Here is a 15,751-nt window from a genome sequence, read left to right as displayed (position 1 = left end):
CATGACAATTGACAGTGGTTTCAAGATCATTGTTAGAGTTTTAATTCCAGATTTTTATTGAATTCAGATTCCATCATCTGCCTTGGTGGGATTTGAACCCTGGTCTCCAAAGAATTATCCTCGGTCTCTGGATTACTAGTCCAGTAACAGTACCACTACACCATCATCTCCCCATTGTATATACATGGACTTTTAAAAGGCATTTGATAAAATGCCACGTTGTGGACCCGTCAGCAAAGTTATAGCTCATTGGAACAAAAGGGACAGTAGTAGCATGAAGCATACTTGGCAATTAATATAAAGCAGAGGCCCTTTGGCCTATCAAGTCTGCACTGACAAAGATACAGTAAAGCTACACTAAATCTACACTAATCCCACTTTCCAGCACTTGGCCCCAAAGCCAAGCCTCAAGCATGACATTTCAAGTGCTCATCTGCATGCTTTTTAAAGGTAGTGAGGCTTCCCATCTCTAGCGCTCTTCCCAGACTTTCACCACTCTGTGAAATATTTTTATCTTAAACCCCCTCTTAATCTTCTGCATCTCATCTTAAAATTATGACCCTTCAACTAAGGGGAACAGCTGCTTCCTGTCCAAAACCCTCATAATCTTGTATATTTCAATCAGATTCCCCCTCAGCCTTCAATGCTCTGAAGAAAACAACCAGCATATCCAGTCTCTCTTCATAGGTCAAATGCTCCATCCCAGGCAACATCCTGATGAATCTCTTCTGCACCCTCTATAATGAGGTGACTAGAGCTGCACACACAACTCTAACTCTGTCCCAAACAAAGCTTTGTACAGCTTCAACATACCCTCCCTTCTAATAATGTTCCTTCATCAGGTAAGTGGGAGTTCTGTTTACAAACAGGGCATATAAAGACACAAACTCAATTTATAAAATAATGGTTGGAATGCGGGTCTTTACAGCTAATCAAATCTTAAAGGTACAGACAACAGGATATGGCGCTCAACTCATCGATTGACAGTTCCGACGCGCCACAGCAAAAAACTGCACCGACCTCCTCAGAAGACAAACACAGGGCACAGTGGACAGAGTACGCATCGTCATCCAGTACTTCCCAGGAGCAGAAAAGCTACAATATCTTCTCCGGAGCCTTCAACATGTCATTGATGAAGGTGAACATCTCGCCAAGGCCATCCCCACACCCCACTTACCTTCAAACAGCTGCACAACCTCAAACAGATCATTGTCTGCAGCAAACTACCCAGCCTTCAGGAGAACAGTGACCACGACAACACACAACCCTGCCACGGCAACCTCTGCAAGACATGCTGGTTCATCGACGTGGATGCCATCACCTCACATGAGAACACCATCCACCAGGTACATGGTACATACTCTTGCAACTTGGCCAACGTTGTCTATCTGATGCGCTGCAGGAAAGGATACCCGAGGCATGGTACATTGGGGAGACCATGCAGACGTTACGACAACGGATGAATGAACATCGTTCGACAATCACCAGGCAAAAGTGTTCTCTTCCTGTTCCGGAACACTTCAGCAGTCACGGGTATGCATGGGTAAGCATTCTCCAAGGCGGCCTTCACGACACACAACAATCCAGAATCGCTGAGCAGAACCTGATAGCCAAGTTCGGCATGAGGACAGTCTCAACTGGAATCTTAGGTTCATGCTGCACTGTCCGTAACTCCCCCATGACTTGCCTGGGCTTGCAAAATCTCACTAACTGTCCTGTCTGGAGACAGTACACATCTCTTTAATCTCCACTCACATTGTACCGTTAATACTCGATTACCTATAAAGACTCGCATTCCAACCATTATTTTGTACGGTGAGTTTGTGTCCTTATATGCCCTGTTTGTGAACAGAACTCCCACTTACAGGGTGAAGGAGCAGCACTCCGAAAGCTAGTGGCTTTTGCTACCAAGTAAACCTGTTGGACTTTAATCTGGTGTTGTGAGACTTCTTACTGTGTTCTACCACTGAGCCAGTTTTGGATCTCATGCACTTTTACCTTCTTTATCAAACTGTCATGTGGGACCTTGTCGAAGGTTTTGCTGAAATCCACATAAAATACATTGACTGCACTGCTCTCATCTACACACCTGATCACCTCCTTGAAAAATTCAATCAAATTTGTTAGGTGTGACTTCCCTCTGACAAAGCCATGTTGAATACCCCTGATCAAACCATGCCTCTCCAAGTGGAGATTAATTTTCTCCTTCAAATTTTTCTCCAATAGTTTCCCTATCACTAATGTGTGATTTAACTGGTGTGTAATTCCATGGTTTATCTCTACCATCCTTCTTGAAAAGTGGATCCACATTAGCTGTCCTCCAATCTTCTGGCACATCCTGTATGGCTAAAATTTTGGTCAAAGCCCCTGTAATTTTCCCTTGCCTCCCACAGCAGTCTGGGATACAACTCCAGACCTGGGCTAAAACCGCCAATACCTCCTCAATCTATGTCAAACTGTTTAATAATCTCTCAGTTCCTCTTCCCAAATTCTATACTTACATCCTCCTCCTCCTGTGTGAAGACTGATTTGAAGTACTCATTTAACACCCAACCAATGTCCTCTGGCTCAATGCATAGATTGCCCCAGTGATCCCCAATGGGCCCTGGTATCCTTTTCCCCTTACCCACCAGTGTTTTCTCCTGCCCTCTTTGTTCTCCTAATTGCTTTCTTCAGTCGCCCCCTCTACTTCCTATACTCCAATAAGGCTTCTGCTGATAACTCCCTTTGTACTTGCTAAAGCCTCTCTTTTATTTCATGAATATTCCTAGGACATCCAGGGTTCCCTGGGCTTTTGGCTCCTACGTTTCACCCTAAACGGAAGATGTTGGATCTGTACTCTCTCCATTTCCTTTTTGAACATCCTCCACTGCTGTGCTGTAGGTTTTCCCACAAGAAGCTGTTCTCAGTCTACTTTAGTCAGGCCCTTTGGCCTTTCCCCTAATTGAAAACCATTTTGCAGACCATCTTTTTCCTTTTCCATAACAAACTTAAATCATGCTGTGTTGTCACTATCACTAAAATGCTTCCCCCACTGCCATTTTGAGCACGTCTCCAGCTTCATTCCCAAGAATTAGACCCAGCACTGTACCATCCCTTGTTGGGTCTTTTACATTTTGACATAAAAAGCTCTTCTGAATTTTCAGGAAATACTACTACTCTGTTTCTTGTCACTATCTACAACTAGAACTGTTCCTTTTATTTCTGATATTGCTGTCTTTATTCTTATGATAATACTTGCAATTCTCCAGCTGCCACCACTCTTTAAGACCTGTAGAATTCACTTGTTTGTAATAACTCCCCAATTGTAAGTCACACCAGGTTCCACAGACTCAACCACATGACAAAAACCATTGCTTTAAATGGTGAATTCAGAAAGTTTATGAACCATTAAAAACGTAACAAGTCAGAAAGATAAAAAGTAAAGTATCAAGTAACAGTAATTAGCAGTAAGAGGAGAAAACTTAACTTTAACAATTGAACAGATTTCTCACCACACTTCTTTGATCAGTGAGTGAAGTGATGGCTTTGAGAATGTGAGTAACAGGCTAACCCAAGATGGCTTCTTGTGACATTTAGGTTATACCTCAAAGATGTTGTAAACCTACCTTAGCTGTATTGTTGGGAATGGCCAATAGGTCTAATTTTCCAATAACGAAATAGGAGCTAGTCAGTTGGTTTTTAGCTAATTACTCACATTGGGTGGGATTTTCTGTGACTTTCCCCCCTGGCCTCACTTCCCCTGTGGTGTGGTTTGTGGTGGTGAAAGCAGTCTGATCCAGCTTTACTTGCTGCTGTCCATTGGGTTTCTTGTTCAATGCACCTCCCTACTGCTGGGAAATGTGCAGCGGAGGTTTGCCTTTTGTGGGACCGAAAGATCCCGCTGGCGAGAATGGCCAGAAAACTCTGGCTGTTGTCTTCACCTTAAGACAATTACTTCTCTTAGGCTGACTCAAGATAAGAAATATGCATTAAATGTTGAATAATTAGGTAAAGTCGCCATAGTCCCAGATGACCAGACGCTGCTCTCCCCTTGGATGGGGAGAACTGTCCGGTGGTGATTTTAACTTGAGGGTTGCCACACCTCAGGCAAGGGGCAAGGTTGAGAAGGTTGGATAATCTCAGCTTGTACGGGAGTTGAACCTGAGCTGTTCATATCGCCCTGCATTATTAACCAGCTGTTTAGCCAACTGAACTAAACTGCAATGGCTGGTTAACATAACTATCAGTCATTTATAAATGGGATATTTTGAACAAAGGTCTATTTGTTTCTTCAGTCAATGTTAACAAAAGGTCTAGAAGTTCATGTTATCTTTTCAGCCTGTTTGGGAAAACAGCACTTTATAATTCTCTTGACTTTTAATAATTATATTCTTAAAATCAAGTATTATAATTATACAAGCTATAAATTTTTGTGTTGCAAGTTACATTACCAGTTTTACTAATACATCTATTGGCTGGTTTCCAATAGTGCAGTAACTGATTTAGTTCTTGAAATGACCTGTCTGTTTTAAGTTTATAATAGTAAATAATACATAGATTTAGATTACAAAATGACAGTCGCACTAAAATTATTGATTTTTAAACTATCTCCCATTTCCCTATCTAAGGAGGATGTGTCATTGCAATTTTCATCCTTCTGTCAGTATCCTCAGTTGCATCTAATCTGTTTCTGGTGACTTTTCAACTTAAAGTCCAGCCATCCTATCTAATACTTCCTTTTAGCAATGTTTAACCCATCTAGTGTCTGTCTCTGTATTGTCTTTCACTGTGACTTGGGAAACATCATCTTTGATAATGACTGATACAAACTGTTTATTTAATATGCATACACTCTTCCTCCACATATAAGTTTCATTTTAGGTCCCTAATTAGCCCCACATTTTTGCCACCCTTTCACTATTTATATGCCTAATTTGTATTAGCTTCCAGTCTCATTCCATACCATCTCTTCTCTAATTTGTTTTCTCACTTCCACTTTGAATCTTCCATATTCAGCCTGGTTCTCAATTGTATTATTCACCTGTTAAGCCTTACTCTGATGATAGGGCTTTGGACTGAAAGCACAATATCCCTAATGGGGTTTCTTTCTAAAATTGTGCTTACTTTAAAGAGTAACATTTATACAAGATAATTTAAAATATCTTCAGTATTAAGATGAAGGCAAGATTTTCAGTGAGTGGTTTTAATATGATTAAGTCTTCACATGTTCTCTTTAACAATACCTTCAGCACTGCACCCCAACCACCCTCCACCCACAGCTTTTCAGTAATCGCTTCCTCCTTGTAGCTCATTATGCATTGTTTCTCTCAGCTGTGTAATGTGCTTTGAGATGTCTTTCAGTACATGAGGAGCTCTAAAGCGGCAATAAGAAAAAAAGTGCTTCATATTTAATGAATGTTGACATTCTTTGAGCTACTATAGTGCCACAATATAATAGCACATGCTTTGTTATTTAAAAATCAGCAGACACTAGCATCAGTTTCAAAAAGAATACCTTGCTCGTACTCAAGGTTAAATTAATTAGCTTGGAAAGCTTTTTAGGTCACACTAAATGGATATATAGGTTTTAGATGACTGTTCCGTTTAATGGATCAGTCTTGACAAGCTTGTCAATGGCTAATGTGTTCCACATTAACCATATGACTGATATACGGTAAAAATAGATTGGTATGGCAGTAAGACCACCTCATTAATGTAGGCAAAGAACTGGCAAAATTCAAATAATAATTTAAAGCTTATTCTTTTTGGTTTAGAACTATGTCCCATTACTGTAAGAACATGTAAGCAAGTATGCTGATTCCAAATTCATGCCTGTATTTGAATGTGCCTTATTTTCTATTTCGTAATGGGTGGGGAGGTTGCCCCACTGGCACCAAGGTCTGGGTGTGTTCCCCATGTCTGCAGGAGGGAGTCACAATGTCAGGATGGGGATCCTTCACTTTAACTTCGATATCGGAGCATGCTTTAAAACGGCGCTCCAATCTCTGAGAAGCAGTCTTGCTGCTGTGTTTAGATATCCACTCCAAGAATTCTAAGTGTGGGAGAATTCAGTGAGAATCTCGCTAGGCTCCAAAAACGTTTCTAAGTGTGGTTGAATTTGGGCAGCACAGTGGTTAGCACTGTTGCCTCACAGCGCCAGGGTCCCAGATTCAATTCTGGCCTTGGGTCACTGTCTGTTTGGAGTTTGCACTATCTCCCTATGTCTACCTGGATTTTCTCTGGGTGCTCCAGTTTCGTCCCACAGTCCAATTGACCCCTCAGATAGGACAAACAGATTTTTTCCATCTATTCCATCTAAGCCCTTCATAATTTTGAACACCTCAATTAAGTAACCCTCAGCCATTTTTGTTTGAATGAAAAAACCTTAGCCTAACCACATAACTAATCCAAGGTGAATGCTTTATTCTTTTGGAAATTTAGGTCATGGAACTTTAAATCAGTCGATGGCTACCGGTGAGGAGAAGATAGCCCCTTAATGATTGTTGAAATAATTCCAAGTTCTAAATAACTAGCTGAGGTTTCTGTGTAAACTGTGACCTCCACAATTGCTTAAGATGCTTAAGCCTAATCTAATTACAACCCAAAACTACATCAGACTAAACACTTTTAGAAGGCTTATCGCTTTAACACACAAGGACTGCTGCAACAATAACATTGTAGCATAATCAATGTAATGTATTGAGGCCAGAGAATCTTAGAAGGACCCAAATGCAGTATATATCGGATTTGTACCTACTGATGGGCTATGTTTTGTAAACAGCACATAATTTTAAACAGAATTCTCAAGTAAATATTTAAACATCTCTTCATTACTGAACTGACTCTTCAAATTATATGAAAATTGCCCAACAAAACAGAGACTATATGGTAGTTTGCTGTGGGGCTGAAGCATAAAATGTTACTGCATTGGTTTAGATGTGTAGCTCCATGTTGATTGTTGAATCCTACTCATAATATGGGAAGCAAGTGTTCTGTGCACATTAAACCACCCCCCACCTTCCCTCCCGATTTGATTCAGATTTCCTGAAAGCTTTTCGTGTCAGAGCGCACCTCTGGCAGCGATGGTTTGGCACAGATATAGGGAACTACTTAAATAACAAGTGAATTTTTTCTCCTTTGTGGTACTCCTTCCCTTTATTGCTAAAGCTCCCTATTTTGGTCTCTGTAGGCCAATGGATTAGTGACCATTGTGCTCCAAACTATTTAACAAAATACAAATGGCAGTGATTGAGTGGCCAACAGTAACTCCCCACTAGCAACTGATATTCAGAACCCTGACACTGATTCCTATGTTTCCATCACATCATATTCCAAACACTCGGAGCACCACAAATATAATTAAATTCACTCATTGGTAGGTGAGGTTTGCCTTACGGGTTACAGGTGCACAGAGCACCTACAGAGCAATGGATCCTGCAATGTCATGTTGGAAATGCCATTATGTATCAAATAAGGAAAGTGAAGTGGGCCTTGCAAGTTTCATTTAAATAAAGCACTATTTATCTTACTGACTCAGCCTTGTTGAAGATGCTAATTAAAGCTTTTTGATTTTAATTTTAACAGATCGTTGAGAAGAACATTACTCCTTTTGTTGATAAATGGGAAGAAGCAGCAACATTCCCAGCCCATAGAATCTTCAAAATCCTTGGACAAGCTGGCTTCCTGGGTATTAACAAGCCAATAGGTAACTCCCGTTTATGATTTTATAATTATAATTCTGGACTATACATTATTTCAGTGTAAAAATGGTTTGATATCATAAATAGTTTAGAATTCCTTTAGAAATAGGGTAAAGAAAGCAAATGCGATATATAGCCTGAAGCATACATCACATATTATTTGTAAAACAATGAATATCAGGTGAAAGGCCTCCCTGTGGTGCGTTTGGAGTTTGGTGATAGGGGGTCATTTAACTAGGTGGCAGGGTGACAGTGGGGGCACGTCATCTTCTGTCTCCACTCTATTAAAGTCCATGGCGGGAAGGCTAGTTGCCTACTTTCCACCCTGTCGATAACTAAGACCTTTAAGTGGGCAATTAATACCCCACAAGGGCTCCATCCCCTGCCACTGTTATTAATCCACTGGCGGGTGGTGGGTTTTTTTTAATTCGTTCGTGGGACATGGACGTCGCTGGCTGGCCAGCATTTATTGCCTATCCCTTGTTGCCCTTGAGAAGGTGCTGGTGAGCTGCCTTTGTGAATTGCTGCAGTCTATGTCCATGGGGTTGACTCACAGTGCCATTAAGGAGGGAATTCCAGGATTTTGATCCAGCGACTGCAAAGGAAGAGCGATTATAGTTCCAGGTCAGGTGGTGAGTAACTTGGAGGGGAACATGTTCCCATTTATCTGCTGCCCTTGTCCTTCTAGTTGGAAGTGATTGTGAGTTTGGAAGGTGCTAGTTAAGGATTTTGGGTGAATTGCTGCAGTGCATCTTGTAGATAGGACACACTGCAGAGTGTCGGTGATGGAAGGATTGAATGTTTGTGGATGTGGTACCAATCAAGCAGGCTGCTTTGTCCTGAATGGTGTCAAACTTCTTGAGTTTTGTTGGAGCTGCACCCATCCAGGCAAGTGGGGAGTATTCCATCACGCACCTGACGTGCCTGGTAGATGGTGGATAGGCTTTGGGGTGTCAGGAGGTGAGTTACTTGCCACAGTATTCCTGGCCTCTGACCTGCTCTTGTAGCTACTGTGTTTATGTAATGAGTCCAGTTGAGTTTCTGGTTGATGATAACCCCAAGGATGTGGAGAGTATGACAAGCAAACCTATATATGATTGCTTCTGGGCTGCGGTGGGGGACTAAATGAAGGGACCCAGCAGGAAGGGGTGGGCCAGCTGAGAGCTAACCCCTTGCACTTGCTGCTGAACCTCCTCTGCTCTGCTCCCTCACCTGTGGCACCCTTGCTGTCATCATTTAGCTTGACCTGGGATACAGTGATGATAGAATGCCTGGGGTGAGTGACCTACTGGCAGCAGCCACAACCTCCCCTGTGACACTACCATTTAAGAGGCCAGCAGCTGTCGACAAACAGGACTTCTGGCCCAGGGTCCTTGATCCCAGGAAAGATCACTGCTGTCCAGTTAAGTGCCTGAGTGGCACTTAATGTGGCAGTCCATGCGTAAAAGTGTCAAGTGGGTGAGACTTCCCCCTCCTCTATTAAATATTACTCATCATCTTTCTTTCCTTCCTGAGTTTCTTACTATAGTGATGTTTTAAGAACATAAGAACATACGAGCAGGAGTAGGCCATCTAGCCCTTCGAGCCTGCCCCGCCATTCAGTGGGATCATGGCTGATCTGAAGTGGCTCAGTTCCACTTTCCCGCTTTTTCCCCATAACCTTTAATTCCCTTGTCTGTCAAAAACCTATCTACCCGTGTCTTAAAATATATTTAGTGAAGTAGGCTCCACCACTTCAACACGCAGAGAATTCCAGAGATTCACCACCCTTTGAGTGAAGAAGTTCCTCCTCAACTCTGTTCTAAACTGCCCCCCCTCTTATCTTGAGGCTGTGCCCTCTAGTCCTGCTGTCCTTTCTGAGCGGGAAGAATCTCTCTACCTCTACCCTATCAATCCCTTTCATTATCTTATACGTCTCTATAAGATCCCCTCTCATCCTTCTAAACTCTGATTACAGACCCAGTTTATTTAGTCTCACTTCGTAGTGTAACCCCCTCATCTCCAGTATCAGCCTAGTGAACCTCCCCTGCACTCCCTCCAAGGCCAAAATATCCTTGCGCAAGTGCGGCGACCAAAACTGCACACAGTACTCCAGCTGCAGCCTCACCAGTGCCCTGTACAGTTGCAGCAAGACCTCCCTGCTTTTGTATTCAATCCCCCTCGTTATAAAGGCCAGCATCCCATTTGCCTTCTTGATCACCTGCTGTGCCTGCAGACTGGGTTTTTGCGACTCGTGCACAAGGACCCCCAGGTCCCTCTGCACTGTAGTATGCTGCAGCTTTTCACCCTTTAAATAGTAATCCCTCCTATTATTATTCCTGCCAAAGTGGATAACCTCACACTTGCTAACATTGTACTCCATTAGCCAGGTCCTCGCCCACTCGCTCAGCCTATCCAGATCCCTCTGCAGACTTTCCACACCATCCGCACAATTTGCTTTTCCACTCATCTTTGTGTCATCAGCAAGTTTTGTCACCCTACACTCAGCCCCCTCCTCCAGATCATCTATATAAATGGTAAATAGCTGAGGCCCCAGCACCGATCCCTGCGGCACTCCACTAGTTACCAACCGCCAATCAGAATAGCACCCATTGATACCAACTCTCTGCTTCCTATTAGACAACCAATCCTCTATCTACGTTAACACCTTACCCCCAACTCCATGCCCCCTAACCTTCTGAAGCAACCTTTTGTGTGGCACCTTATCAAATGCCTTTTGAACGCGTTTTATAGAAATTCTTTTGGGCACTCATTAGAAGCAACTAAATTTAACTATGAAGCAATTTATATTTTGTGCTTGAGTTGTGGGAGGTATTTTGCTACCTTTTCCTATTTGCTCTGTGAGCATCATGGTTGCCTTTCTTGAACCACAGCAATGGGAACACTTTCAAATAGGAATACCAAGGTATTGACCTAGCAACCACGAAGAAGATGTAATGTGTGATCAAGTCAGGATGGTGTGTAACTAAACACGTCTTGGAAGTGGTGTGATCACAACATTCTGCTGTGATCCTTGGTGATGAAAGTCGCACAGAAGAGAAGTATTGTCAAAGTAACCTTGACGTATTGCTCCAACAACAATTTGTATTTATTATACTGTCTTTAACATTGTAAAATGCACAAAAGCAGTTCACAGGAACCTTATCAAATAAAACTTAAAGCTACATGAAGATCTTAAGGCAGATGAAAAAAATGGTGGAAGTGGCAGATTTTAAAGAACTACTTTAATGGGGAAAAGAGAAGCGGAGAAAGGGGGGTAATTGCAGAGCTTAGATCCATAGTACATTCTGTACGTTATGTACTTTGTGCCCGTGATGGGGTTGATATTAAACCCACTGGAAGGCATTTCAGTTACGTGAACTGTTCTGCCCTGGATGATGATGAGCTTCGAGTGTTATTACAAGTTCACGTTTCTAACTTGAATCTTTAAATGGTGAGGAAGGAGATTTTGAGAAATTAGGAGTGTGTCACATGTTGAAGAGTGAAGAACAACAACAGTTGTATAGTATAGCACCTAAGGTGCTGCAAAGTCCTTTACAACCAATGAATTACTTCAAGTCACTGTTGTTTTATAGGTAAATATGATGGCCAATTTACATACAAAAAAGTTCTACAAGGAGAAAGGAAAGTGGACTATTTTTCTTGTTTCGTTGAGTTTTTGGTCGTGTTGCTTGATGGAAGAAAGTTGGCCAATATCACACCTCTGGCTTGCTCTTGTAGCCAACTTGTTGATAAAGCTGTTCCAGTTAAGGTTTTGGTCAGGTGTAGCACCAAGATATAAAAGGATGGATAAGTTGACTGTGGTCAACAGTAAAGGGAAGAAGCCAAAGGAAAGTCGTCTATTGTGCATCTAGTTATTTGTTGAAGAAAAGTATTGACAGTGACTTGGAAGTAAATTACCTGTCCATCTTGCTGCCTCAAGATAACAGTAAGGAAATTCCCCAATATTTCTGTTCTCTCCCTCAGTCCCTCTCCTTCCCACCCACCTGTTGCCATCCTTGATGCTTCCTGCCCTGCCTCCATGACGTGACTTCCATTCTTGTTCTTTGGCCTGTTAGGCTTTGGCCCTGGTCCTGCCTTGCCTTGTCTCCCTGAATTGCCTCTCACCCCCTTAGATTTCAGGGTCTGTTTTTGTTTTTGCTGTAAGTTCCACTCCTGTCTTTGCTGCTGGTCTCACCTGTTGCTGAACTCATGGCCTCCATCTAGTGACAAAAGGTGGTCAGTGCAAGTAGTTCTGGCACTTCAGCTGATGGCTGCACCAACTGACTTCTGCCACTGAATGCAACTTTGTCAGTCTAAAAGTAAAGTACTGTAATTGTTCATGATATACTGTATTGTACAATATTTATTTTATGTATGCTCTTGTATGGTACAGTATTTCAACTTCTACATTATTTTTTCCAGGTGAGAAATGCCTGTAAGAACTTAACTCCGGCTTTGATTTCCGTGGGAACCCATGATTCACTTAAGACTTAATACTTAAATTCCAGATTTTCAGGAATGCAACCACAACTTTAAGTAGGAATTTACTGTACCTTTATGACTTTAAGAGGATCAGGTATGGCAATTTAACATCCCTTGTCAGAACGTTTTCAGAAAGGTGAAGGGGGGGGGGATAAAAAAAAGCAGCAGAGTTGCAACATTTATTAAAGAAACAATCACATTCGTGAGAAGGGATGACATGCACCAAATGAAGCCATATGGGTTAAACAAAAAAGGGGCAATCATATTTCTAAAAGTATACTTTGGAGCAGTGTTGTTCAATGGGATCAGGTCACCATATTTGCTGCATGAAACAAAATATATGGAATATTAATAAAACAAATTCACAACCTTTTATGATTTTAAACCTCACAACTACTGTACAAATCTCCTTCTGTCCTCTGATGTCTTCAGCTCCAGTGAACGATCATCCTGTCTCGAAACACTGGCTCTGTTCTCTCTCCACAAATGTCGTCAGACCTGCTGAGGTTTTCCAGCATTTTGTTACATATTCCAGCATTCAGAGTAATTTGCTTTTATGCTACATGTATGTAACTGATTCACCACAAATCATTGATGATCATATTGACAAGACTAGATCAGAGAGGACTTAGAAGTATTTTCACCCAAAGGATAATGGAACACATTGCCTAAAATGTTGGTAGAAGCAGAAACTTTCATAGCACTTAAAAAGATCACTTGAGATTCTGTAACTCACCAGGAGCTGGAAGGTGAGATTCGACTGGTTAACTCTTTTTCGGCTGATACAGACATAGTGGGCTGAATAGCTGCTGTTGTGCTGTAAATTTATCTGTTCGGAAAGATGCAGATAATGATCAAAATAAGATTCAAGTTAAAATAAAGAATGGGATGAGTTTATACTTGTGCAAAGCAAATCCATTACATAAACTAGAAATGTAAAAATAGCATGGAAGTAAAAATAGTAACAAAAATTAGGTTACATAACTCTGCAGAATAAGCACCTGAGCTTGGAGAATGGACATCATTTAATTATTTACTATCTTAACAGGCGTGTGGACAGAAATTATTTAACTAGCAGTGAATAATAAACAATCCTGTGGCAGTAGTTATGTTATTGCTAAACAATACCAAGTATCATTTAGAAAGATTCAAATGAAATTGATTGTTTTACTATCTAAACAAACTTTTAAGTCTTTTTGTTGATTACAGTCACCAATGAAAATTGATTTAAATCTCTTTAGGAATATGAGTATTTCTCTGAGCCATAACAAATTGCATCAGAAAAAGACAATGGTGTGTACATCCTGGAAAATATGTATCAGTGCTGATGGCAGTGGAGCAAAATGGAATGGAGAAGGCTAGGTAGAGTCCTGTCCAATAATTTCCCTACCACTAACATAAGGCTCACCGGCCTGTAATTACCTGGATTATTCTTGTTAACCTTTCTTCAGCAAAGGAACAACATTGGCTATTCTCCAATCCTCTGGGACCTCACCTATAGCCTGTGAGGATACAAAGATTTCTCTCAAGGCCCCAGCAGTTTCCTCCCTTTACTCTCTCCGTATTTTGGTGTATATCACATCAGGCCCTGGGGATTTGTCTATCTCATTGTTTCTCAAGAACTCCATACCACCACCTTTTTAATCTCAACATGATTTAAACTATCTACACACCCTTTCCCAGATTTATCATCCACCAAGTCCTTCTCTTAGGCGAATAGTGACGCAAAGTACTCATTTAATACCTTGCCCATTTCCTCTAACTCCATGCATAGATTCCCTTCCCTGTCCTTGAGTGGGCCAATCCTCTTCCTGGCTATTCTTTTGCTCTTTATATATGTATAAAAAGCCTTGGGATTTTCCTTAATCCTGCTGGCCAATGCTTTTTCGTGACCCCTATTAGCCTTCCTTACTCCTTGCTTAAGTTTCTTTCCACTTTCCTTGTATTCTACATTTGCTTTGTGAGTTTCCAGCCTCCTAGCTTTGACAAATGCTTCCTTTTTCTCTTTGACAAGACTCACGATATCTCTCGTTATCCAAGGTTCCCAAAACTTGCCATACGTATCCTTCATCCTCACAGGAATGTGCCGGTCCTGAATCCCTATTGACTTGCACTTGAAAACCTTCCATATGCCAGATGTTGGCTTGCTTTTGAACATCTGTCCCCAATCTACAATCTTCAGTTCCTGTCTAATATTGTTGTAATTAGTCTTCCCCTAGTTTAGCACCTTAACTTGAGAACTACACTTTTCCTTATCCATCAGTACCTTAAAGCTTACTGAATTGTGGTCACTGTTCCCGAGCTGCTCCCCTACTGAAATGCTGGCCACCTGGCCGGGCTCATTCCCCAATACCAGGTCCAGTATGGCCCCTTCCCTAATTGGACTTTAAGAAGCCCTCCTGGCTGCTCCTTACAAACTCTGCTCCATCTATGCCCCGGCACTAAGTGAGTCCCAGTCAATATAGGGGAAGTTAAAATCTTCGACCACAACAATCCTGTTACTTTTACACCTTGCCAAAATCTGCCTGCATATCTGTTCCTCTATCTCCCACTGGCTGTTAGGCAGCCTATAGTAAACTCCAGCATTGTGACTACATCTTTCCTACTCCTGAGCTCTACCCATATTGCCTCACTGTATGAGCACTTCGTGGTGCCCTCCCGCAGTACAGCTGTGATATTCTCCTTAACCAGTAGTGCAACTCCACCACCCCTTTTACATCCCCCTTTTTCCTGCCTGAAACATCTGTATCCTGGAATGTTAAGCTGCCAATCCTGTCCTTCCCTTAACTAAGTGGATAGAGCCGTGAAGAAGGCTTATTGTGTGTTAGCGTTTATTAACAGGGGTTTGAGTTTAAGAGCCGTAGGGTTATGCTGCAATTATATCGGATGTTGGTGACACCTCATTTGGAATATTGTGTTCAGTTCTGGTCACCTCATTATGAGAAGGATGGGGAAGCATTGAAGAGAGTGCAGAGGAGTTTTACCAGGATGCTGCCTGGTTTGGGGAGTAGGTCTTATGAGGAAAGATTGAGGGAACTGGGGCTTTTCTCTTTGGAGCGGAGGAGGATGAGAGGTGACTTAATAGAGGTTTATAAAATGATGAGAGGGATTGATAGAGTGGATGTGCAGAGACTATTTCCTCAGGTGGATGTAGCTGTTACTAGGAGGCATAACTATAAGGTTCATGGTGGGAGATATAGGAAGGATGTCTGAGGTAGATTCTTTGCCCAGAGAGTGGTTGGGGTGTGGAAGAGACTGCCTGCTGTAATAGTGGAGTCGGACACTTTAGGAACTTTCAAGCGGTTATTGGATAGGCACATGGAGCACTCCAGAATTATAGGGAGGGGATAGCTTGATCTTGGGATTGGACATAGCTCGGCACAACATTGAGGGCCGAAGGGCCTGTAGTGTGCTGTAATGTTATATGTTTCTATGTTTTTAAGTCTCTGTAATAGCAACAACATCATAGTTCCAAGTACTAATACAAGCTTTAAGTTCATCTGTCTTAACTGCTACACTTCTCGCATTGAAACAAAAATAGATAAATACTGTGGCTACAAGAGCAGGTCAAAGGCTAGGAATCCTGAGGTAGGTAACTCACCTCC

General features: G+C 41.9%; 1 protein-coding gene across 1 annotated transcript in view; it reads left to right on the top strand.

Annotated features, from left to right (window-relative positions):
* Nucleotides 1-15,751, top strand: part of LOC145355704 (putative acyl-CoA dehydrogenase 6) — a 72,289-nt gene that overhangs the window by 20,039 nt on the left and 36,499 nt on the right. Inside the window, exon 2 of the mRNA XM_080207952.1 lies at nt 7,567-7,687. Coding sequence (XP_080064078.1) covers nt 7,567-7,687 — 121 coding nt within the window. The remainder of the gene's footprint in view (nt 1-7,566; nt 7,688-15,751) is intronic.

The sequence above is a fragment of the Carcharhinus amblyrhynchos genome, chromosome 2, assembly GCF_965287045.1.
Source record: "Carcharhinus amblyrhynchos chromosome 2, sCarAmb.v2.hapA, whole genome shotgun sequence".
NCBI classification, from domain to species: Eukaryota; Metazoa; Chordata; class Chondrichthyes; order Carcharhiniformes; family Carcharhinidae; genus Carcharhinus; species Carcharhinus amblyrhynchos.
This window is presented reverse-complemented; position numbering and strand designations above follow the sequence as displayed.